Source organism: Amblyraja radiata, chromosome 1 (genome assembly GCF_010909765.2).
Source record: "Amblyraja radiata isolate CabotCenter1 chromosome 1, sAmbRad1.1.pri, whole genome shotgun sequence".
Classification (NCBI taxonomy): Eukaryota; Metazoa; Chordata; class Chondrichthyes; order Rajiformes; family Rajidae; genus Amblyraja; species Amblyraja radiata.
In genome coordinates this window covers 88,947,614-88,974,583 of record NC_045956.1, presented here as the reverse complement: position 1 = coordinate 88,974,583, position 26,970 = coordinate 88,947,614, and the positions used below count along the sequence as shown (strand labels likewise).

Sequence of the window (26,970 nt, the reverse complement as noted above, 5' to 3'; positions counted from 1 at the left end):
GGCCATAGTGAGGCTGAACAGGCGGAAAGTAGATTTTCTATTTCTGGTATTGATGAGATGAAACTACCGTGTGACTTGACTCCTATTAATTGTGACATCAGAACAAAGATCATTTTCATCAGGAGCATCACAGTAGCTGTGATTGTCATTCTGGCCTATTTAATCTTCAAATATTAATAATTTTCAGGAAAGACCTCTCGGGGGAGAAGGTTTTCTTAAAATTTGAAGTATTGTAGCTGATTGTTATGGTTACTGCAGTGTTAAAAGAAAGCTATTTTGTTAAACTATGTGGGGATTTGTAATAGCTGGGCATTTGGATCTTAGAAAGACTGTGTTCTGGGTAAAATAACTTTTCTCTATAAAGCTGCTTCTGAGCGAAGCATTTCAAAATTCTAATTGAATTGAGTTTTATTAAAGCGACTTCATGAGTTCATTGTGAATATAGCTTTTTATGTAGTATGAATCATAGATTACTGTACACCTGATAATAATTAATATTTGTGGTCTGGCACAATGTTGAAACTTTATAACTGCGTACTCCAGGAATGTAATATTTTCTTGCAAGTGTGTTTGCCTATTATCTATGTGTTGGTCGCGAGATTCATCCAGAAAATGCCCCTGGTGCTAATCCACTCCTGCTGCTTTACAGTTATATCCAGTGTCTTTGGGTCCATAAAGTAAATCTAATTAATATCTAGTCCAAGATGAAAATAGCATTTATAATCAGATGGTTGAAAAAGATATTCTAGAACAATCAGACGATATTGTGTCAGTTCACTTAATCAATGGCACTTAAAACCCTTGAATTAAAAATGGTGTAATCGAGTAACTTTTTCCAGAAACAAACATAGAATGTAGGCCAATGTTCAAATACGGGTTGAAATGCTGCCTCGTAGATAGATACAAATGATTTTGGTGCTATTTAAAAGAAATTGGGCATTATTTTGAACTGCAATTGTTGAGACTGATTTCTTGGTCATTATCACTGCAGTTTGGAAAATCATGTGAAAAAACAGGCTGCTGCCAATTGTTTTTCACTTTAAACAGCTTACCACAATGCAAGTTGCCTTTTTTGGTGTTGGTTTGATGTAAGATCCAAAATTAGAGCACCTACAGTTAAGAAAGGCTTGGTGTAACTTATTTCAGAAGGAAAATTGACACTCACTTTAATATTCTTGAAATTATAACGGTCAACTTTTTTTCTGCAGTAACATGTTTCATGAAATTAGGAAATCTTCCTGTGTTATATACTAAAGGAACCATTGATAAAAACTGGATTAAACATGTATGAGTTATTGCCGGTTGCAACTAACTAAATTGACTTTTTCTATTGTTTTTGCGTGTAGCCTTCCCAAAAGGCACACGGAACAGCAAATGAGAACAGAAATGCGTTACAGTGCCCTCCACAATGTTTGGGCCAAAGACCCATCATTTATTTATTTGCTGCTGTAATCCACAATTTGAGATTTGTAAGAGAAAAATATCACATGTGGTTAAAATGCACTTTGTCAGATTTTAATAAAGGCCATTTTTATACATTTTGGTTTCACCATGTAGAAATTACAGAAGTGTTTATACATAGTCCCCACATTTCAGGGCATCATAGTGAAAGGAAATGAGTAACGAAAGAAAAAAGTAAATTTATTGCCGTTTTCTTAATCAATCGTGTGAATATTGACTATCCGGAAACCTGCACCAGTTATGTTCTAGATTGTACCAAGATATTTTTAATCTTTATCACATGGAGAAAAAAATTGTTTGTTGCCTGAATTTGTCTGATAATTGAGTATACTTCCGAGTAATTTGTAGACTTACTATTTATGCATCTGTATGTCACTTCATTTCATACTGCCTGAAGTGTTTTTAGACATTTCCTCGTAATAGGCCATATACATTCAAACTGTTCTTAATTAATCTTTCTTGAATCAAAAGGAGAAGGAGAAATAATGAGCAAATAATGTTGCAGTCGTGGAAAATATGTTTTGTGTGAAATTAGGTTAAACGTTCATTCATTAGATGTATGATTCATTAGCTATCTTAATATGTTTGTGCATTGCTGTTAGTGTTCTGCATTTTTCAAATTTGAATTGTTGATTGACATAAGGTTTTATTCTGCTGCCCATAATTTTATTTTCTACTTGCCAAGACCAGTGACTCATGCTGACGTACACACAGTTCTCTCGGCACAATCACTCCTCTTGTTTCTCAGCTGAACGAGGATTCTATGCGTGAGCTTCACTGGGGAATGTTGACAGATTTTTCGCAGCCGAGCCTGATGGCGTCCTTGCAAGTGTTTAGTTGAGCATTTTTTCAGCAGGTGTTGTGTTGAGGTCAGTTGTGAAAACCCTGCATATTTTCTCCTTACTAGGCTGGGATTAGTTTAGTTTTAGTTTAGTTTGGAGATACAGTGTGGAAAGAGGCCCTGTGGCCCACTGAGTCTGCACCGCACCAGTGATCCCTGAACACTAGCACTATCCTATACACTAAGGACAATTTATGATTTTTACCGAAGCCAATTAACCTACCAACCTGTACGTTTTTGGAGTGTGGGAGGAAACAGGAGCACCTGAAGAAAACCCAAGGAGAACACATAAACTCTGTACAGTGAGCACCCAAAGTCAGGATCAAACCCATGTCTCTTGCGCTGGTTGTAGAATCATAGATGTTTACAGTTGAGGATGGCATTTGTTCCATTGTGAGCTGTCATCCAAAATATGTCCAGACAGTGATCCTTTATCTTGTGTTATACCATGAAGAATACCTACTTAAACAAGGAGATTTCTAGTTCTCCATCTTTAGGTTGTGTGGGTTTGGAAACCTGTGCCGAAGAGTAGCCCATATCACTCTAAACCTTTCATAGAAGTTAGAACATAGAAAATAGGTGCAGGAGGAGGCCATTCGGCCCTTCGAGCCAGCACCGCCATACATTGTGATCATGGCTGATCGTCCCCTATCAATAACCCGTGCCTGCCTTCTCCCTAAATCCCTAGCCCCTAGAGCTTTATCTAATCTTAAATCCATCCAGTGATTTGGCCTCCACTGCCGCCTGTGGCAGGGAATTCCATAAATTCACAACTATCCATGTAACTCTCTAAATTTCTTTCCAATGTTGTTATTGTACCTAAAAATTATGCCCTCTAGTTCTTGATTCTCTTGTCCTCAGATAAAAACTCTTATGTTCACCCTATCTATTCCCCTCATGATTTTGTACACCCGTATAAAATCACACTGCAATCTCCTTTGCTCCTAGGAATAAAGTCCTTGCCTGCTGAACCTCTCCCTGTAGTTCAGGCTCTCTAGTCCTGGCAACATACTCGTAAATCTTTTCTGCACTCTTTCCAGCTTAATGGCATATTTTCTATGACATGTGACCAAAACTGAACACTATTCAACATCTTGTACAATTAACACTTCTATGCTCAATACCCTGACTGATAAAGGCCAATGTGCCAAAAGCTTTCTTCACCACACTATGTCTTCGAGCCACCACCACTGGCTCGAAGGGCTGAATGGCTTCCTCCTGCACCTATTTTCTATGTTTCTTATTATCTCTTTGCGATGCAACTTTTAGGGAACAATGAACTTATGCTCCTAGATCACCGTGCTTGAGAACACACTCCTGTGCCCACCGTTCACTATGAAGGTCCTGGCTGGTTTGACTTCAAAATGCAACATCTCACACTTATCGGAACTAAACTCTAGTAGCCATTCCTCGGCCTACTTGCCCAGCTGATCAAGATCCTGCTTTCTACGATACAAGATCCTGCCATTTATGATGTCATCTACAAACCTGCTAACCATGCCTTGTACAATCCAAATCGTTGATCTAGGTGACTAGCAGTAATGGATCCAGTACCGATCCCTGAGGCACACCACTGTTCACAGGCCTCCAGTGTGACAAACAATCTTCCACCACTACCCTTTGCATCCTAACATGAAGCCAGTTCTCTATCCAGTTAGCCAGATCTTCTAGATCCCATTAGATCTGACCTTCCAGAGTAGTTTATCTGGAACTTTATCGAAGCCCTTGCTGAAGTCCTTAAACGATGTCTATGACCCTGCCCCTCATCAAGCACTTTGGTTACTTCTTCAAAAAACGTAATCTAATTTGTGAGACACAATATCCCACGCACAAAAAACATGCAGACAGTACCCAATCAATCCCTGTCTTTCCAAATGCATGTATGTTTTAACCCTCAAGGTCCTCTCCAGTAACTTTCCTACCAGGGATCTTTAATGGTCTGCGGGTGCCAGGTTTTTTTTAAACTGAGGCATAACATTAGTCATTCTCCAGTCTCCTGGCCCCTCATCCATGTCGAACAATTCATATCGATTCATATCTCAGCCAGACTCCTGCAATTTCTTCTCTAGCTTCCTACAGTATCCTTGATCTATCTGATATGGGCCAGGAGATTGATCGACTTTCGTATGTTTTGGGACACACAGCACCTTCTTGTCTGTAATAAGGACCGTCCTTGATATATTGCCAATAACTTTCTGAAGTTACCAGTCTTCGTGCCTTTCTCTGCTCTTGTTTTCCAAATTACCTTAAATCTCTCCACTTGCCTTTAACCTCACATTTGATTTATCTGTGCCTTGTTGACTTCAGGTGAGAAGCTAAAATTGAGAGTTCTATGATTCATAAATTTTTATTTCGCGTTTTGTTCTCTGAAATGTGCTAGACCTTGTCAATCATTTTTTGCCTGAGCTTTCGGCACTCAACGATTTCTGGCGTAACATCAGTGGCTTCAAGAGTCTTTGAGTAGATTAACAAAAGATTTTGGAACTTTTGCAAGTTAATTATTTGTAATTAGGTTTTTCATGGATAAGGGTTTGTATTTATGTAATTTAGTATTTTAGTAAGGTTAGTAATTAAAAATAAGGTTAGTACTTTAAGCCAGTGACTAGGGAACCCTAGTCTAGGGTTCCTTCAGTGAATTGACCGTGTTTGGCAAGTAAGGTGAAAGTAAATCCAAACGGTTTCTACAGCTATATTAATAGCAAAAGGATAACGAGGGATAAAATTGGTCCATTGGAGAGACAGAGTGGGCAGCTATCTGCAGAGCCAAAAGAGATGGGGGAGATATTGAACAATTTCTTTTCTTCGGTATTCACCAAGGAGAAGGATATTAAATTATGTGAGGTAAGGGAAACTAGTAGAGTAGCTATGGATACTATGAGTTTCAAAGTAAAAGAAGTACTGACACTTTTGAAAAATATAAAAGTGGATAAGTCTCCAGGTCCTGACAGGATATTCCCTAGGACATTGAGGGAAGTTAATGTAGAAATAGCCGGGGCTATGACAGAAATATTTCAAATATCATTAGAAACGGGAATAGTCCCTGAGGATTGGCGTACTGCGCATGTTGTTCCATTGTTTAAAAAGGGTTCTAAGAGTAAACCTAGCAATTATAGACCTGTTAGTTTGACTTCAGTGGTGGGCAAATTAATGGAAAAGATACTTAGAGATAATATATATAAGCATCTGGATAAACAGGGTCTGATTAGGAACCGTCAACATGGATTTGTGCCTGGAAGGTCATGTTTGACTAATCTTCTTGAATTTTTTGAAGAGGTTACTAGGGAAATTGACGAGGGTAAAGCAGTGGATGTTGTCTATATGGACTTTAGTAAGGCCTTTGACAAGGTTCCTCGTGGAAGGTTCGTTAAGAAGGTTCAACTGTTGGGTATAAATGCAGGAGTAGCAAGATGGATTCAACAATGGCTGAATGGGAGATGCCAGAGGGTAATGGTGGATGGCTGTTTGTCGGGTTGGAGGCAGGTGACTAGTGGGGTGCCTCAGGGATCTGTGTTGGGTCCTTTGTTGTTTGTCATGTACATCAATGATGTGGTAAATTGGATTAGTAAGTATGCAGATGATACCAAGATAGGGGGTGTTGTGGATAATGAAGAGGATTTCCAAAGTCTACAGAGTGATTTAGGCCATTTGGAAGAATGGGCTGAAAGATGGCAGATGGAGTTTAATGCTGATAAATGTGAGGTGCTACATCTTGGCAGGACAAATCAAAATAGGACGTACATGGTAAATGGTAGGGAATTGAAGAATGCAGTTGAACAGAGGGATCTGGGAATAACCGTGCATAGTTCCTTGAAGGTGGAATCTCATATAGATAGGGTGGTAAAGAAAGCTTTTGGTATGCTAGCCTTTATAAATCAGAGCATTGAGTATAGAAGCTGGGATGTAATGTTAAAATTGTACAAGGCATTGGTGAGACCAAATCTGGAGTATGGTGTACAATTTTGGACGCCCAATTATAGGAAGGATGTCAACAAAATAGAGAGAGTACAGAGGAGATTTACTAGAATGTTGCCTGGGTTTCAACAACTAAGTTACAGAGAAAGGTTGAATAAGTTAGGTCTTTATTCTCTGGAGCGCAGAAGGTTAAGGGGGGACTTGATAGAGGTCTTTAAAATGATGAGAGGGATAGACAGAGTTGATGTGGACAAGCTTTTCCCTTTGAGAATAGGGAAGATTCAAACAAGAGGACGTGACTTCAGAATTAAGGGACAGAAGTTTAGGGGTAACATGAGGGGGAACTTCTTTACTCAGAGAGTGGTAGCGGTGTGGAATGAGCTTCCAGTGGAAGTGGTGGAGGCAGGTTCGTTGGTATCATTTAAAAATAAATTGGATAGGCATATGGATGAGAAGGGAATGGAGGGTTATGGTATGAGTGCAGGCAGGTGGGACTAAGAGAAAATAATTGTTCGGCACGGACTTGTAGGGCCGGGATGGCCTGTTTCCGTGCTGTAATTGTTATATGGTTATATGGTGTTGCACCCCAGTCTGGCTTGGAATTTGATGCAGAGCTGCAAGAGGCATGTTAACCCAACAGTCTCTTTTGATCTTTTTAATTAAACCAACAATTTTTAGAACCATGCTCTTTGATAATTTGGTAATATTGTATATGTTTATGAATAATGTGTACTTGTGAAACATTATTTGTTACTGGAATATATTGGTTCTGCCAAGTGCTTGGAGATTCCATTATTAAATTTAATAACTACATTTCCCTTCACAAAAGGATATTCATGAGCTTTTATGAAAACTCATCAGCATCATTGGTAGCATTTAACAAAATTTGTTTTTCACTATCATTCTTACTGTGGAATGATGGGATTTCAGTGTAATGACGGTCAGGAAGGGAATGCTATGACTGAAGCAGCCAGGGTAGTTCAGCGCCACTCGGCGACAAACTGGAATTTTGTTGTAGTCGTTTAAATTATCTGGATTACCAACTACCCCTGTGGTATAGAGGATGTTATGTTGGACTGCTAACTCAGAAGCCTGCACTAATATCTAGAGACAGGATTGAGAAAATATCAATTTGATGTTTAGAGAGTAGATGAGAAAGCAAAATAACAGAATTAGTGTGAACGGGTCGCTGTGGACTTTGGTGAGCCGAAGGGCCAGTTTCCATGCTGTGTCTTTAAACTAAACGAATTAATGAAGTTTAAGCCAAGATGTTGCCACGAATGTTGTAATGTTATTTAAAGAATTGTATATTGTGCGGCAATAGAACAGTTCAGTGGCTTAAATACAATATTGCAGTATTACAGTCCTGCGTTTATGTAGCGAACCTCAGAAGCTGCATTTCCAGTCTAAGTAGTGTGCCTATCCAGAACAATCAAACCCAAAATACATACCTCAGTGGAAACATCTAGTATTTTTAATGTCAACACGGCCGTCTTTTGGATAAAATGATAAACAAAAAAGCCATAGTTCACGTGCATACAAAACCTACCGAGATGGAATCCGGTGAACAGGAGAAATTATCTCCAGTACTCCGAAACATTAAAAACTGTTTAAATTTTTTTTTAAAGCCTGGTCATTCTTGATTGCTTTATTGTGCATGAATTTATGTTCAAGTTGTCCATTTAATGGTTGCAATAGTACAAAATGTATTAATTGTCTATTCTGTGCTTTGGATTGCACCAGAGACATGATAGACGATTATTAAAACGCGCAAAGTTTATCATCCCACAAGACCTGCATGCTGCTAGTGCGTAACTCTAGAGATGCAGCGTGGAAGCAGGTCCTTTGGCCCACCGAATACGCGCCGACTGCCGATCACACCTGTACACTAGCACTATCCTACACACGAGGGACAATTCATAATTTTACCAAAGCCGATTAACCTACAAGAGTGTCTTTAGAGTGTAGGAGGAAACCGGAGCACCTGGAGAAAACTCATGTGGTCACAGGGAGAACACACAGACAGCACCCTTAGTCAACAGACAATAGGTGCAGGAGTAGGCCATTCGGCCCTTTGAGCCAGCACCGCCATTCAATGTGATCATGGCTGATCATCCACAATCAGTACCCCGTTCCTGCCTTGTTCCCGTATCCCTTGACTCTGCTGTCTTTAAGAACTCTATCTAACTCTCTCTTGAAAGCATCCAGAGAACCGGCCTCCACCGCCCTCTGAGGCAGAGAGTTCCACAGACTCACAACTCTCTGTGTGAAAAAGTATTTCTTCATCTCTAAATGTCTTACTTCTTATTCTTAAACTGTGGCCCCTGGTTTTGGACTCCCCCAACATCGGGAACATGTTTCCTGCCTCTAGCGTGCCCAAACCCTTAATAATCTTATGTTTCAATAAGATACCCTCTCATCCTTCTAAATTCCAGAGTATACAAGCCCAGCTGCTCATTCTATCAACATATGACAGTCCCACCATCCCGGGTATTAACCTTGAGAACCTATGCTGCACTCCCTCAATAGCAAGAATGTCCTTCCTCAAATTTGGAAACCAAAACTGCACACAATACTCCAGGTGTGGTCTCACTAGGGCCCTGTAAGCAGCATCGAAATCTGGTATCTGACGCTGTAAGGCAGCAACTCTACCACTGCGCTACTGTGCCACCCCAAACATTTAACGTATGTTCAAGGTGAACAAGTTCAATTACATATATTAGAAATTATTTTTATCCAGGGGTTTATTCAGTTCCTAAAACTGATTTGTAAATATGTAACAGAAAAACAGTTTCAGGATTAATAATTTGCAAATATTTGGGTATGCCTTTTTTCCGTTTTAATATTGGACATGATTGGCTTAAAGTACTGTTAACTGCCCAACAGTCCAATCTAATTCAATTTAAAATTGTACATAGATTATATTATTCAAAAACAAGATTGAACAAATTTTATCCAAATATATCCGCCACTTGTGATAAATGTCTAGCCCAAAAGGCAACTATAACACACTCCTTAGTTTCCTGCATAAAACTTTATAGATTTTGGAATGATATTTTTGAAATATTTACAAAATTATTCAAGACAAGAATGGAACCTAATACTGAAATGATTATATTTGGCGTAATGGAAGATGGGAATAAATTGAATACATCTCAAAATCTATTCCTTAACTATGGTTTAATAATAGCAAAAAAATTAATTCTTAAATTTTGGAAGGGTACATCAATACCAACGCTTAAAATGTGGATTGCAAGTATGTTGGACACCGCTCATCTTGAGGAAATGCGATTCCTCCTAATGGATAAATCAGACCAATTCATAACGAGTTGGTCTCCATTCGTCGTTTTTTTGGAATCATATGGTGCAACACAATTGTAAAAAATAACTGTTTCAGGACTGGACGAGGGTTGGTCAAGACTATAAATAATGATCTCCTTTTCTTTTTTTCTTTTCTTTTCTTTTCTCTATTCTATCTCAACTTTCTTCATTTACTCGTTTTCTTTTTTCACACACTATATATTTCACATCTTTCTATCCTTTACTATCTAACTTCTTTTTCTTATTCTAATCTTTTTTCAGTGTAATAAAAAAAAAAAAAGAAGTTGTACTTAAAATGTATTATGAAAATATATATTAGGCACTTTGGTGCCATATGACTGTACTTACTTCTAATAAAATAAAATATTAAAAAAAAAAAAAAACTGCCCAACAGTTTTATTTTTCTATTAATGGGGAATGATATTAAGCGGAAAAAGTCGTCAGTTTAACTTTGCCATGGGCAAAGAATATGATCTACAGTATATGATTGTACAGATTGAAAGAAATTTTAGTTTATGTTAAGTTGTGATTTTTTTTTTTGTAGACAAAAGTTACATAGAACATAACAGTGCAATACAGGAACAGGCCCTTTGGCCCACGATGTCCGTAACTGAACATGACGCCAAGTTAAACTAATCACCACTCCCTGGACTTGATGTTCCCGTAGCGATGTAGTCTAATTAAAAATTGCTTAACATTTTCAAGCAATTATTATATGATTAATTTAGATTGTAACTTTTGAATCATAATATTCTGCTGATAGAAAAGGCATTGTCTGTGGATGTAAATCTTTTAGATATTTTCTGGGGTTTTTTATCTTCCATTGCACTGAGATCTGCGTCTAATTTTGGAATTTGGTATTGTTCTCTTGTAGGAAATTGATGAAGCTTGTAAAAGGATAAAACGTGAAATTGATGACCTGGGACCTGAAGTTGGAGACATCAAGATCATTCCACTTTATTCCACACTTCCACCCCAACAACAACAAAGGATATTTGAGCCTCCACCACCAAAAAAACCAAGTGGCGCCATAGGAAGAAAGGTACAAGCCTTGTTTGAGATGGTGAATGGGTGTTTAATGCAGAATAAGTACAGTATGATGTAGGGTGGTGCAGTTTGGTCACTTGTTGAACTGCTACCGCATAAACATCACAATTCATTCCTGACCTCGTGTGTTGTCTGCAAGTGTTTGCATGTTCTACCTTTGACTGTGTGGGTTTCCTTAGGGAGCTCCTCTTTCCTCTCGAGTCCCAAAGAAGTGCTTGTGGATTAATGGCCACTATAAATTGCTCCCACTGTGGGTGGATTGTTTAGTTTAGAGATACAGCGTGTCAACAGGCCTTTGGCCCACTGAGTACTCACCGACCATAGATCATTTGTACACACTATCACTCTGACACACTAGGGGCAATTTACAGAAGCCAATTCACCTACACGTCTTTGGAATGTGGGAGGAAAGCAGAGCACCCGGGGAAAACCCACGAGGTCATAGGAAGAATATCCAAGCTCCACACAGCCAGCCCCGGTTGTCAGGATCAAATCCAGGTTTCTGGCACTGTGAGGTAGTAGCTCTACCACTGCGCCACTGTACCTCCCCGAATTAACGGGAATGTAGGAAGAATGGGTAACAGAAAATGCGTGGGGACATAAATTCGGTAGACTGACTGGCAGAATCCTTTGTCAAAATGAAGTATAAATCGTCTCATACAAAAGATAACCCTGTTGCACTGTGCCACAGTAATCTGAAAGTTTATTATTCAGTACAGTTGCTATGCTGTACTTTAATTAGAAGTTCCCTAAATTTGTCCAGGTGGCCACTCTTCTTGTGTACCTTGTGAGTCTTGATCGGTTGACTCAACTGGCTGGGTTATAATATCTGTAAAGTACACATTGTTTGCATGTACATAATTGTATCGGAAGTGATAAAGAGCAGAAACGTGGGATGTTTTATTTCTTGCACCATAACCCGAGCGTTGTAGGCAATTACTGTGTGTGCATGACATCTTCATTGGCATTGGCTCTCAACAAAGATCATCCATCCAAAGTGCTGCCCTGTGTGTGGAGCTCGACGGTTGGTACCTTGTAAGTTAGCCAGATTCAGATTCAATTCAGAGCCAGAGACGAGAGTTCTGTTTTGTTTCTGTGAGTAGATTTAAAGTTGATTGCTCTTAATTCTTTCTGAAATCCTTTGTATTCGCCAACAGAAGTCTTTATCCTACACCATCTCTTAGCATGCACAGGACCTCATCCATATATAAGTGAGCAGAGATTGTTTACTGTTCAAAAGGGAACTGCAGATGCTGGAATATCGAAGGTACACAAAATTGCTGGAGGAACTCAGCGGGTGCAGCAGCATCTATGGAGCGAAGGAAATAGGCGACGTTTCGGGCCGAAACCCTTCTTCAGACCAGTCTGAAGAAGGGTTTCGGCCCGAAACGTCGCCTATTTCCTTCGCTCCATAGATGCTGCTGCACCCGCTGAGTTCCTCCAGCAATTTTGTGTACCTTAGAGATTGTTTACTGTTGTTGCTAGGTTGCTAGCAACTTTAGACAAGCAGCTGAAACTGTTGTGTATCTGAAGGCAAAATCAACAATTTTTCCCCTTTCCAATGTGTGAGAGAGGTCTTTTTAAAGCACTGAGCATATTTTTCAGCGCAATTTTTTATTGTCTTGTAATTGTGTAGTTTCTTTTTAATACCATCTGAACAATTTTACTCCTAGATGATAATTACTCTTTAGCCTTTTATAAGTTCATAGTGCATTAGTTATTGGCGCAGAATTAAGTCATTCGGGTCATTGGGTATATTCTGCCATCCCATCATGGCTGATCTCTTTCCCCATTCTCCTGCCTTATCCCTGTAATCTTAGATACCTTTACTAATCAAGAACCTGTCAATCTCCGCTTTAAACATACCCAAAGGATTGCCGTCCATCGTCTATGACAATGAATTCCACATATTCGCCATCATCTGGCAAAAGATATCCAACTCATCTTCTTCCTAAAGATATGACGTCCTTTTATTCTGAGGCTGTGCCCTCTGATCCTAGATTCTCATTCTTTTGGAACCATCCTCTCCACATCCGCTTTATCTAGGCCTTTCATTATTCAGTAAGTTTCAATGTGATTTCCCCCCCACTCCTCATTCTCCTGAACGGCTGCGATTACAGGCCGTGAGCCGTAAAACGCCCATCATCCGTCAATCCAATCATCGCCGGGATCATTGTCGTAAACCTCCTCTGGACCCTCTCCAATGCCAGCACATCCCTCCTCAAATACGGGGCCCAAAACTGCTCACCAAGAATTATCCAATTTTTCCCAGATTATTCTTGTACTTTCTCCAATGCTTCTGCATTTTTATGTTATGGTGATCAGAACTCTGCACTGGACTAGATGTCGCCTGACCATTATTTAAATGAGCTTCACTACTTATTAATTTAATTATCTTAGGAGTTAATCCAGCTTCCTTGTTTGCACGTTTAGTTTTGTTAATTTGCACGACTGCTTTCATTGGATCTCTTGTGTATCTTCAGTTTTTCTTCCACCCTTTTCAGTTTGTTTTTAATGCATAGGTGATATTCCTAATTTTCTTACCATCGTTATTCACTTGTTGCTAAGCTACATTCAAAGTAATTTGCCATTTAGCTGCTCTGTCTCCAGCACCACGGAGATTCTCCATGCTCAGCCAGGCCACTCCCATCAGGCAAGAGGTACAGAAGTTTGAAAATGCACACTTCTGGATTCAGGGACAGTTTCTTTCCAGCTGTTATCAGGCAACTGAACCATGGAATAATCATATAGAGAGTGACCCTGACCTACCATCTACCTCATTGGAGACTCCCGGACTATCTTAAATTGGACTTTACTGGACGCTATCTTGAAGTAAACATTATTCCCTTTATCCTGTATCTGCACACTGTGGACGGCTTGATTGGAATAATGGTTCTGATGAAAGGTGATCTACGTGAAGCAGTTATTCCCATTCTTCTCCATAGATGCTGCCTAACATTTCCATACTATCCAGAGTACTTTCTTGTTTATTGTTGATCCAATATAATTTATTGGGGTGGCATTTTTCTGAGTGCTGAACTCCAGATCTCTTTGGCAAAGAAGATTATTTTTGCTGTCTTGTGTATAATCAAACAAAATCAATAGAAAATCAAATCGCAGAACTTCAAGGACTGGACAAAGCTGTTCGTTCACTGCACCGATTCTGTCTCCTCAAAGAGCTAACCACTTAATCATTCTTTTTGGAAGTTTTTTACCAGAATGCATACACTTCCCCTTAAAAGGCACTGTGGATTGTATGTGTAAGAAGGAACTGCAGATGCTGGTTTAAACCAAAGATAGACACACATTATATTTTCCTAATAACTTCATTTGTCCCTTCATCCTCTCTGGTTACTGACCCATTCAGAGTTGATAGTGTTTCTTAATTTCTTTGTCAATATTTGTCATGAATTTGAATGCAGGTCATGTTCTCATTGAGCACAGCCTTGCTTTCTTTTCAAAATGGCTCCGTGTGCTTTTGTGATATATTTTAAACTGCATTCAAACTTTATTCTTAAACTCATTGCATTTACTTTTAAATCTTAGGATTCCATATTTTTTTTAAATAACATTATCGATGTTTTGTATCTGAACCCTGAAGTCTCTATTTCTACTTCATTAAGTGCACGATATAAAGTGTATTTTTCCCTTTTTGGGTTTTCATGGCCACCATACGTTTCTCTAAATTCATATTTGTGTCGTGTCTACCAGCCTAGTCTTTAAGAAACAATTCTTCAAAATAATCATCCATGAAAGATGAAAATTACTGTTATATTTCTTGACTTCCCTGTAAATCTTGACGAGCTTTGAAGGTTATGTACTTTCTGTGCGTTGGGACTGGTTTGTATTTTGTTGCAAAGCTTTTGCAAAAGTGCAAGCTCTTTATGCTCCATCTGATGAGCAAGTTTAGATGTTGCTTAATAATTTAAGGATATGAAACAGTAAAATATAAATGAGAAAAGCTTTGTGGGGTATGGCATTAAAGCAGAAAAGTGGGATTAACATGGGTAGTCATGGTCTGGTTTTTTTTCCTGTATGACTAACTGTAACTCTACTATCTTCTGAGCTCGCGTTTGTCATGTAGCTGCAGTAACCGACAGATACACAATAGCTATGATAAGTTTTATATGCAAGCGTCTCCTACAAGATAAGCGGCAATGAAGCATATCTTCCTGATGAGCTAATGGCCTCTATGCACACTTTGAATAGACTTGCATGATCCCCCACAAGCCATGACAACCTCGTGGTATCAATCTCTAAGGATCATGCCAGAGCATCCTTCAAGAGGGTGAATCCATGCAAAGTGTCCAGACAGTGAACATGGGTGAGTGCTGTTTCCCTGTGCAGTCCAACTAATTGGAGTATTCACGGACATCTTCAACTTCGTGCTTCCCCGGATGAGGTTCCAACCTTCAAAAGGGCCCAAGAAGGACTGTGACCTGCTCCTGATTACTGTCTAGTAGTCCTTGAATGAATGAAGTCCTTCGAGATTTTGGTTATGGCACAATTTAATTCCCAATGACTTGTATCCGCATCAATTTGCCTATATCAACATCAGATGCTATCTCACAGGCTCTCCACTCTGCTCTGGACCATCTGATTAACATCAGGCTACTACTCATCAATTACAGCTCTGTGTTTATCACATTCATCCCCTCCAAACTAATCGCCATGCTCCAAGAGTAGCACCCTGTTACAACTGAATTGTTGGTTTCTTCATCGGCAAATTGCAAGGGATTGGTAACAACCTACTCTCCTCGTTGACCATCAATGCAGGTGCACCACACGGATGTATGCATAGCCCTCTGCTCTGCTCCCTTTACACCCATGACTGTGTGGCTTGACACAGCTCCAATGCCATCTATAAATTCAAGGATGACGCCATTGCTTGGCCGAATCATTGGTGAGGAGGCAGCATACAGGAGGTGGAGAAGACCTGGTTGAGTGCTGCTGCAAGAGCAACCTCCTCAACAAGACCAAGGAACTCATCGCTGAGTTCAGAAAGAGGAAGTCAGGAGACCATGCTCCAGTTTTTATTGATAGGTCATTGGAGATAGTTAGAAGTTTCAAATTCCTGAGTGTTAACATCTCTGATTACCAATCCTGGGCCCAGCACATAGATGTAGCCACAAAGAAGGTGGGCCAGCACTCTACTTTTCTGAGAAGTTAAAGACATGTGGCATTTCTCCAAATACTCAAATAAACAATTACAGGTGTACTGTAGAAAGTATCTTGACTGGTTGCATCATGGCCTAGTATGGTGCAATGGTTCTTTATTGTCACATGCCCTTTGGTACAGTGAAATCCCTTTCACCATAGAATACACCAAAAATCTTACCATATATGGGCACATCATGCTTGAGTGTAAGAGGGTAAGAATAGTAGATCGCACTGAAGTAGTGTACAAGAGTCGCCGTGTTTCTGAGTTTAGAATCTTGGCCAGAAAGGCCAATGTTTACAATGTTCAGCTACGGCACTGCTCAATCCAATCTGTACGTTGTGATTTCCGTATCTTGTATGGTCAAGTAGCTTCCACTGGATACCAAGCCGAATCGAACTTCCGTAATCACGTTGCAATATGCAGATACACAGGTCTAGTGTGTGTTTGGCGGCTCATTCACTGAGGGCCCACAATGAGAGGCTGTAAAACATATCACCTATAACTCAGGATACACCTTTAAGCAAAAGCAGAATTTGAGGAAATTCTCCCATCACCTTCACTTTGCTAGCACAGGCTTTGGCCATTCATTTGAGGAAGTGCGGACCGAGATTCATCAATCTGGCATTAAACGTAGTAAAGGCCAACTATTGAAACGGGCGCCTTAAGGGCCTATCCCACTTGGCCGTCATTCGCGTGCTATTTACGCGACCTGCTAGTGTGTGCGTGCATAGCGCGGGGATGGGCACATGGAGTGGCGTGGAGGAACGTGGACTTCGCCCTGCACAAAATCTTTGCGTGCCACCGGCCTATCGCGTAACTGACGGCCCAAGTGGGACAGGCCCAAGACCTTGGCCTGGCGCAACGTTTCACCTCCAACAGCAGCAGAAGCAGGCATACGATCGCCGAGCTCGGCCTGGGGCTCACGGCCGTTGCAAATCCTGATCCGCCCCCACTCCTACTCCCAGAGTGGGGCCAAGATGATTGGAGATAGACACAAAATGCTGGAGTAACGGGACCGGCAGCATCTCTGGAGAGAAACAATGGGTGATGTTTCGGGTCGAGACCCTTCTTCAGACTGAAGAAGAGTGTCAACCCGAAACATCATCCATTCCTTCTCTCCAGTGATGCTTCCGGTCCCGCTGAGTTACTCCTGCATTTTGAGTCTATCTTCAAATGACGTCACGCTCTCCAGACGGCCGTGCGGATGCATGATGACGCCCGCGACCGTTTCGCGTCAGTCACTACAGCCTGTTGCGTAAATGACGGCCAACTGGGACAGGCCCTTTAATCTAAACTATTGTGGCAAAAGATTTTCAGGAGGTGAAGGAAACTATCTTCACTGCCTTTTAAAGGGGCTGGGCTGATGGAAGGTGGGGGGGGGGGGGGGGGTACAGCATTCACTTTGATTTGTGGCCATATGCGTTGGTCTACGCAACACAGGAAGACGCTCGACACCGTGACTATCTTGGGTGTAGATAGAAGCCAAGCATAAGCAACGGGTACACAGAATGTCACAAAACTACACCCACCCATGTGGAAGCATTCCTCCCTCCTTCATAGGCCATATCAGTGTCGAGATGGCTGGTGCAGAGTAGGTTATGTGATTTATTGAATATGTTACTGTGTTGCTGCTAAGTGCTATGTCTGTTAAATGGGTAATGCGGTTTTAGGGAATATGGTCTGCTTTAAATGTTGAAATGTGTTTTCTGTGCAGACAGCAGTTTCTGTTGCATTGGGTTGCAAAACAGCACAAGCGAAAGACATTTTTGAAGTGATTAAAAGCTCACTTGTGTTCATCCCTGATTACTTATCAGTAGTTCTATGTAACTGAAATATCAAACCTAAGCCATGATTCCTGTTTGCTTAGACTGCAGTAAAACACAAGTATATTTAGTTTAGATTAAAAAAATTGGTCATTTAAGAGTGCAGAATCCCAGCAGGTTAAATGCAGATAGCTGTCAATTTCACACAAACATGTATGCTTCATTGCAGACTAAGCATTCTTCTTTATGCTTGAGGTTTCTCATCAATTTTTAAGTAAAAGTTGGAACTTTTATCAAATGGGTATCCAAGTGCTTTTGGGAAAGGAAAGTAAGGGAGTGAATATGGAATAACTGGCTTGTATTATTGGTAGCAGGGGTTCAGAGATTAGTCCCATGTGTGAAAGGCAAGCTGCTGAATATTTTAATGTTTAATCTGTAAGCAGCTGAGCCATACGTCTAAATCTCTTGGCTTTCACTTTAGAGAGTCGAGTGGTATTTATGGAAAATCTCATTGTGATTATTGACGCTGGGACACATTGGGTTAATCTCTTTCCATATTTTATATGTCAGCTAATTTGGCGAATGACTGCAAATTTCCAATATATGTCGTGTTGCAAATAAGAAATATTGCTTATTTGTGTGTGATATATAGATATATATTATATATTTTAATTTTTTTTAATTCGAGAAACAGTATGTTGATGATTTCAATGTTAGCTGTTAATCAAAGCTAGATTTACGTAATACACTCAACAACATATTTAATCGGTAAGGTTAGCATTGAAAGGAAATGCTGTTTTCATTTACTCCATTTAACTCATTTTAAAAGGGTGCTATGGAATTTATAGGGAAATAGGAAAAAAAAGAGGAATATGTAATTTAAGTACAGTTCAAATTTGGAAAGCATTTGGCAAAGTAAGATTGTGGAGCTTGATTGCCAATTAAATATTCAGAGAAGGACAACTATTTTATTTAAGGAGTAAAGGAAGTAAAAAATCTTGGTTGAAAAAGCAGCACTCATTGAAAATACTTATTATGATTGTGTTTGGCATTGTTGGGGAGGGGGATTGGGAGAAGAGAGCAGTGAACACATGGTTGGAATTCTGATCACATTTTCTGCAGCTTTTCTGGCCATTCTTACTGTTGATGTTGATGTTGATTTCAATGTTAGGGATGGCATTTGCAGCCATCTGCCACTTTGCCTTAATTTGAACAATTGGACATTAACAGATTAGTGGGTTATTAGTCAAATATGCGAGTCAACTCGGGTCCTGTTTTTGACACTCTTTCAATAAAGGTTGTCAGATGCAACCAGTATTGGAACCCCAGGATTAGAACCTTCCTATAACTGCAAAGGGAATTCAACCAGTTTGTTTTGAGATTTTGAGTCCACATTGCTCAACTCTTGACTGAATAGTCAGGTTGCAGGTGGACTGCAAGTCAGTCTCAAGATGGCTGACTTGACCTGACCCGACGTGCTCCAGAGTTGCTGCCCGACCTGCTGAGTTACTCCAACTCTTTCTGTCCCTTTTAGCCAAGCTGCAGGTCTGTGTACGTCTTTTCTGCCCATTGACCCCATGTTATCTGGCCTACATTGGTTCATTGTTGGGAAGGTCCTGGGTTTTTTAATTGTCTTCAGAATGTTGCTCAGCTTTACTCTTAATAGTTGGAGATGCAATAAATGACAGTCACTAATCTGGAGCAAAAAGCAAACTATTCAAAGGTCTCAGTAGGTCAGGCAGCATCTGTGAAGGCAGAGGGATGGTTGACGATTTGGGTCAAGACACTTAATTATTGATGTCAATGAGAGAAATGGCCCAACTTTATTTATTCAGCCTGTCTCTCAATTTTATATGTGCCAATTAAACCTATGTTCTAAAGTAAACTTAAATTGCGTAACTAAAATATAATTGTCATTGCGGGCTCTTCAAGCCCTTCTGACCTATCCATAGATCTGTTGCGCCTTTTCTGTGTTGAAGTGACCAGAGTTATGAGCACAAATACAATCGTGGGCCTGGCTGTGCATAACCTTCCTGATCTTGCATTTCCCACCTTGAAACTATAAAGAAATGTATCACCTGCTTCCTCAGCAACGTTATCTAACTGTCTAGGTATTTTCAGGGTCCTCGGAGGACATGTGAAGTAAGGTCACTTTGTTTCTCTCCAACTCTCCTGTTATTATTGTGTCTCCCTGCCTTGTTGCCCTCTCCACGTGCACCACTTTGTATCTCTAAATTGACTTCCATTTTTCAGTTTTCTGCTCACCTGGCCAGTCAATTGATTGATGGGGCCACAAGGGTACTGCAGGCTTTAATGTGGTAAACTGCTACTTAAAATGCTCACCTTTTATGAAGCAGGAAATATTTTCTTTTGAAGGTCATAACTTGCTGAATCGATGTGCATGCATCAGGCTCTCCTGGCTGCACAGTAATTGCTGCAAGCTGCCATGTATGCAAAATTGATGAAAACATCAAGATCCTTGACTGCAATAAATGTCTTTTCAGGATATCTCTTGAAGTGCTGGTCCATTCTAATTTGAAGTTTTAAGATTTTATTTGGAGTAATGCGAGAAAATTGTAACTCACCCACGCAACCAGCATTGTCCAGTCTCTAATTATATTTCTGGATTGTGCCATTTAACAAATTGATGCTTTTGTGCTAATGTTTCATGTATATTAGTTGATCTTACAAGTCCTTATTCCAATCCAGGCACACCACATTGTTGGCTTGTATTTTTCATATTTTAGGTATGAATTCCTGGGTCTTTCTTTTATAATGGAAATTTGCCCTATATTGTAGGCAGGCTGGCCTATAAAAATGTATATACCAAGTTTGCACGTAAGAAAAATGAGTAGGGATAGGCCATATGACCCCTTAAACCCACTCAGCTATTGAGTAGTTTTGCTAATGCATTCATTTTCATTGTCCTGCCTGCATGAACTGGCCTCGACTACCCTCTGTGGCAGGGAGTTCCAGAGATTCACCACTCTCTGTGTGAAAAAGGATTCTTCTCATCTCGGTTTTAAAGGATTTCCCCCTTATCCTTAAGCTGTGACCCCTTGTCCTGGACTTCCCCAACATCGGGAGCAATCTTCCTGCATCTAGCCTGTCCAACCCCTTAAGAATTTTGTAAGTTTCTATAAGATCCCCTCTCAATCTCCTAAATTCTAGAGAGTATAAACCAAGTCTATCCAGTCTTTCTTCATAAGACAGTCCTGACATCCCAGGAATCAGTCTGGTGAACCTTCTCTGCACTCCCTCTATGGCAATAATGTCCTTCCTCAGATTTGGAGACCAAACTGTACGCAATACTCCAGGTGTGGTCTCACCAAGACCCTGTACAACTGCAGTAGAACCTCCCTGCTCCTATACTCAAATCCTTTTGCTATGAAAGCTAACATACCATTCGCTTTCTTCACTGCCTGCTGCACCTGCATGCCCACTTTCAATGACTGGTGTACCATGACACCCAGGTCTCGCTGCATCTCCCCTTTTCCTAGTCGGCCACCATTTAGATAATAGTCTGCTTTCCTGTTTTTGCCACCAAAATGGATAACCTCACATTTATCCACATTATACTGCATCTGCCAAACATTTGCCCACTCACCCAGCCTATCCAAGTCACCTTGCAGTCTCCTAGCATCCTCCTCACAGCTAACACTGCCCCCCAGCTTATTGTCATCCGCAAACTTGGAGATATTGCCTTCAATTCCCTCATCCAGATCATTAATATATTGTAATAGCTGGGGTACAGCACTGAGCCTTGGGTACCCACTAGTCACTGCACTGAGCCTTGCGGTACCCCACTAGTCACTGCCTGCCATTGTGAAAAGGACCCGTTTACTCCTACTCTTTGCTTCCTGTTTGCCAGCCAGTTCTCTATCCACATCAATACTGAACCCCCAATGCCGTGTGCTTTACGTTTGTATACTAATCTCTTATGTGGGACCTTGTCGAAAGCCTTCTGGAAGTCCAGATACACCACATCCACTGGTTCTCCCCTATCCACGCTACTAGTTACATCCTCGAAAAATTTTATAAGATTCGTCAGACATGATTTACCTTTTGTAAATCCATGCTGACTTTGTCAATGATTTCACCACTTTCCAAATGTGCTGCTATCCCATCTTTAATAACTGACTCTAGCAGTTTCCCCACTACCGATGTTAGACTAACTGGTCTGTAATTCCCCGTTTTCTCTCTCCCTCCCTTCTTAAAAAGTGGGGTTACGTTTGCTACCCGCCAATCCTCAGGAACTACTCCAGAATCTAAAGACTTTTGAAAGATTATTACTAATGCATCCACTATTTCTGGAGCTACTTCCTTAAGTACTCTGGGATGCAGCCTATCTGGCCCTGGGGATTTATCGGCCTTTAATCCATTCAATTTACCCAACACCACTTCCCGGCTAACCTGGATTTCACTCAATTCCTCCAACTCCTTTGACCCGCGGTCCCCTGCTATTTCCGGCAGATTATTTATGTCTTCCTTAGTGAAGACGGAACCAAAGTAGTTATTCAATTGGTCCGCCATATCCTTTTTCCCCATGATCAACTCCCCTGTTTCTGACTGCAAGGGACCTACATTTGTTTTAACTAATCTCTTTCTTTTCACATATCTATAAAAACTTTTGCAGTCAGTTTTTATGTTCCCTGCCAGTTTTCTTTCATAATCTATTTTTCCTTTCCTAATTAAGCCCTTTGTCCTCCTGCTGGTCTCTGAATTTCTCCCAGTCCTCCGGTATGCTGATTTTTCTGGCTAATTGTACGCATCATCCTTCGCTTTGATACTATCCCTGATTTCCCTTGTTATCCACGGATGCACTACCTTCCTGATTTATTCTTTTGTAGTTCATCCATGCAGTCTTTAAATGTCTTCCATTGCATATCCACCGTCAACCCTTTTAGAATTAATTGCCAGTCAATCTTGGCCAATTCACGTCTCATACCCTCAAAGTTACCTTTCTTTAAGTTCAGAACCATTGTTTCTGAATTAACAATGTCACTCTCCATCCTAATGAAGAACTCAACCATATTATGGTCACTCTTGCCCAAGGGGGCACGTACAACAAGACTGCTAACTAACCCTTCCTCATTACTCAATACCCAGTCTAAAATAGCCTGCTCTCTCGTTGGTTCCTCTACATGTTTGATTTAGATAACTATCCCGCATACATTCCAAAAATTCTCTTCCTCAGCACCCCTGCCAATTTGATTCACCCAATCTATATGTAGATTGAAGTCACCCATTATAACGGTTTTGCCTTTGTCGCACGCATTTCTAATTTCCTGTTTGATACCATCTCCAACTTCACTACTACTGTTAGGTGGCCTGTACACAACACCCACCAGCGTTTTCTGCCCCTTAGTGTTTCGCAGCTCTACCCATACCGATTCACATCCTGCAAACTAATGTCCTTCCTTTCCATTGCGTTAATCTCCTCTCTAATCAGCAACGCTACCCCACCTCCTTTTCCTTTCTCTCTATCCCTCCTGAATATTGAATATCCCTGGATGTTCAGCTCCCAGCCTTGGTCACCCTGGAGCCATGTCTCCGTGATCCCAACTATATCATAGTCATTAATAGCTATCTGCACATTCAACTCATCCACCTTATTACGAATGCTCCTTGCATTGAGACACAAAGCCTTCAGGCTTGTTTTTACAACACTCTTACCCCTTATACAATTTTGTTGAAAAGTGGCCCTTTTTGATTTTTGCCCTGGATTTTCCGGCCTGCCACTTTTACTTTTCACCTTGCTACCTATTGCTTCTACCCTCATTTTACACCCCTCTGTCTCTACGCTCACACATTTAAGAAACCCTTTCCCTTTAACTCCATCCTCCACTAGCCCCATTCGTCACCCCACCCCCCCTTATTCAGTTTAAAACCACCCGTGTAGCAGTGGCAAACCTGCCCTGCCAGTATGCTGGTCCCTAAATGTTAAGGAAAGAACTGCAGATGCTGGTTTAAATCAAAGGTAAACACAAAATGCTGGAGTAACTCAGTGGGCCAGGCAGTATCTCTGGAGAGAAGGAATGGGTGATGTTTCGGGTTGAGACCCTGCTTCACACTGAGGAAGGGTCTTGACCCAAAACTTCACCCATTCATTCCCTCCAGAGATGCTGCCTTTCCCGCTGAGTTACTCCAGCATTTTGTGTCTACCTGTTATAAATGAGCTTCCATAATCTTTTGGAGTAGGAATTTCTAAAAATTCACAATCCTCTTAAATGAAGAAATCTGATATATTTCTGAAATTTATACTCCTTATCGTGAGTTTCAGACTTTCTAGATGTTGGAGAAAGACTTCATTCTTACTACTTCATTAACCTATCTTTATTTTTTGTGGGGAGTGGGGGTGTGTGTGGGGGAGTGGGGAGGGGGTTGTGTGTGGCGGGGGGGGGGGGGAGTGTGGGGAGGGAGTTGTGTGTGGCGAGGGGGGAGGGTGTGGAGGGGAGTGTAGTGGCAGATTTTTATATCATTCAAGGGATTACTCCCTCTAGCCGCTAAATGGACTACTTGGTTAAGGGGAATATCTTTATACGCATATGAGCTCACCGTCTGAGACCTTCAGAGCTTCTTCACAGATAAGTCTTCAAAACACAGCCCTTTGATTAATAAATTCTTTATTGTTGATGAAAAATAATAAGGTACATCCAAACTTCTTCCGACTCGTTACTATAATCTTCATCGAACTCCAGCTTCTCGCTTTAAACATTAGAAAACTCCTTGTGGCTCTATTACACTTCGCATGGTCAAAGGGTAAACCTTCTCCATGCTGGTCCCAAACTAAACTAAAAACTAAGCTTCTGCGCTAGAAATTTAGCTCCAAACACGCCCTAGAATACGTCATAAATCCCACCCACAATATAATGGGCAGTCTAAAATTTAAAATACGGTGGGGGGTGGGGGGAGAAACTCTGAGAAAAGACGGGGGTTGTTGGGGAGAGGGTGGTATCACGGGGGAAGGGGCTGGAACTGACGTTGGGATGGGGACTCACAGCGGGCGCCGGGATCAGAGTTCACGCTTTCTGTTTGACAACATCGGCGACATCTCCGGGCTGGGCTGGGCTGGGTCTCCAAAGCTGGGCTGCGTCTCCGATGCTGGGCTGCTTTGGGTCGGGTCTCCGACCCAATCTCCCTCCGAAAATTGTGTCCGGTTGGAGATGTCCGCAGGCCATCCAGAGCCTCCCTCAGCTCCAGTAAAGACGCAATGGCGCAGGAAGGGGTGGACCGTCCCGTGGAGTGACAGGAGAAAACACGAATCCACGCGGCGCTGAACGGCAGGAGAGGAGATCGATCTGCGCACGCGTGGTTTTTAAGATTTTTCAAACCTCGCTAACTTTTACATTAGACCACCGATCGCAACAAAACTTGGTGCAATTGCAGCTCAGGAGAACTGAGTGAGTAAGCTGGCGAAAGATTGTAGCGCTATCGCGTATTGTTTTTGCGCAAATAGAATGACCACGCAAAACGGAAGATAACAAGATCAGAAATTTAGTTATGTATAGATGGCGAGCTGTAGCTCAGTGAACATCAGCATCTAAGTTTCTCATTATTCAATAAAAAGCCATTATTCTTTGTTCTTCGCACCAAAATAACTAACTGAGCACTCCAATGTTACTTCTTCATTAATCTATCTTTATTTCTTTATATCCTCACAGCTAATTTCTCCATTCTAGTTTGGTATTTGGGGAAAATGTGGGTATGTTTTGCTTGATCATGTCAGTATAAATTCTCAATAGGTGTTTCTTATGGAACTTTAAGCGATTCACTGGTTTACAAATGGCACATTTAATCTATCTGCCTTTTAATCAATTCTGTTTCCATACTAATGTAACCCTCAACTTTGTTCTATTAATAGTTTGCTCTACACCTGCATGTTAATCTTATTTTGTGAATACAGTGATTCATTTTCTTCTGAACACTGGCATTTAAATGTTTTTATTTTTATTTTGATCCCATTCTTTCCTGTAACCATCCTTTGCTATCTTATGAAAATCTCATGAAAATCTAAATATACTACATCTTTTGAGTGTAGTTAGCAAACACAAACTGGAAAGGGTGGCAAAGGTTTCAATCTCTTTTTTGCACACAGGGTTGAGATTGATTTTGAACGAGGGGTATATTGGCAGGAAGTACTGAGCCTTCCGACTTCGATAGAGTCTGTCTGGTTCAGGATTTCCCTACTAATCGAAAGGGTATCCCGCTTATACCTCTGACATTTGGCCGGTGAGTTCTTTAACTCTAATATATTGTGAGCCCAGTCTTTGACAGGACTGACGGTGAACTGATAATGTACACAATAGACAATAGGTGCAGGAGTAGGCCATTCGGCCCTTCGAATCATAGCTGATCATCCCCAATCAGTACCCCGTTTTTGCCTTCTCCCCATATCCCCTGTCTCTGCTATCTTTAAGAGCCCTATCTAGCTGTCTCTTGAAAGTATCCAGTGAACCGGCCTCCATCGCCCTCTGAGGCAGAGAATTCCACAGACTCACTACTCTCTCTGAGAAAAAATGTTTCCTCGCCTCCGTTCTAAATAGCTTACACCTTATTCTTAAACTGTGGCCCCTGGTTCTGGACTCCCCCAACATCAGGAACATGTTTCCTGCCTCTAGCATGTCCAAACCCTTAATAATCTTATGTTTCAAGAAGATCCCCTCTCCTTATAAACTCCAGAGTGTACAAGCCCAGCCGCTCTATTCTCTCAGCATATGACAGTCCCACATCCCGGGAATTAACCATGTAAACATACGCTGCACTCCCTCAATAGCAAGAATGTCCTTCCTCAAATTAGGGGACCAAAACTGCACACAATACTCCAGGTGTGGTCTCACCAGGGCCCTATACAACTGCAGAAGGACCTCTTTGCTTCTATACTCAATTCCTCTTGTTATGAAGGCCAACATGCCATTCGCTTTCTTCACTGCCTGCTGTACCTGCATGCTTACTTTCATTGACTGATGGACAAGGACCCCCAGATCTCGTTGTACTTCCCCTTTTCCCAACTTGACACCATTTAGTGGTGATGTTGCAAGCTAGCGCATATTCATCTATTGGGTAAGATGCGTGCAATCAAAATTAAAACCTTTGGCCCAATTTGCCCACAGAGACCAACATATCCCATCTACACTAGACCCACTTGCCTATGCTTGGCACATATGCCTCTTAACCTATCCTGTCCATGTCTAAATTTTCCTTAATTGTTTCAACAGTCCCAGCCTCAATTGTGTCCTCGGGCAGCTCGTTCCATATTCAATTCTCCTCTTGGCAAGAGACTTTGTGCGTTTGCCCAATCTATTCCTCTCATGATTTTGTTCAATTGAGCAATGAGACTGTTAAAGTTTTCCTAGACATAGAAACATAGAAAATAGGTGCAGGAGGAGGCCATTCGGCCCTTCGAGCCAGCACCGCCATTCATTGTGATCATGGCTGATCGTCCCCAATCAATAACCCGTGCC

At 41.1% G+C, this 26,970-nt stretch overlaps 1 protein-coding gene across 3 annotated transcripts in view; it reads left to right on the top strand.

Annotated features, from left to right (window-relative positions):
• The window catches only part of dhx15 (DEAH-box helicase 15), a 135,685-nt gene that overhangs the window by 67,824 nt on the left and 40,891 nt on the right, over positions 1-26,970 (top strand). For all 3 annotated transcript variants that reach the window (XR_004412961.1, XM_033026364.1, XM_033026370.1), the window contains exon 6: positions 10,410-10,577. Coding sequence is in view for 2 of the 3 variants with exons in the window: in XM_033026364.1 (XP_032882255.1) it covers positions 10,410-10,577 (168 nt within the window). In the remaining variant the exon portion in view is untranslated. The remainder of the gene's footprint in view (positions 1-10,409; positions 10,578-26,970) is intronic.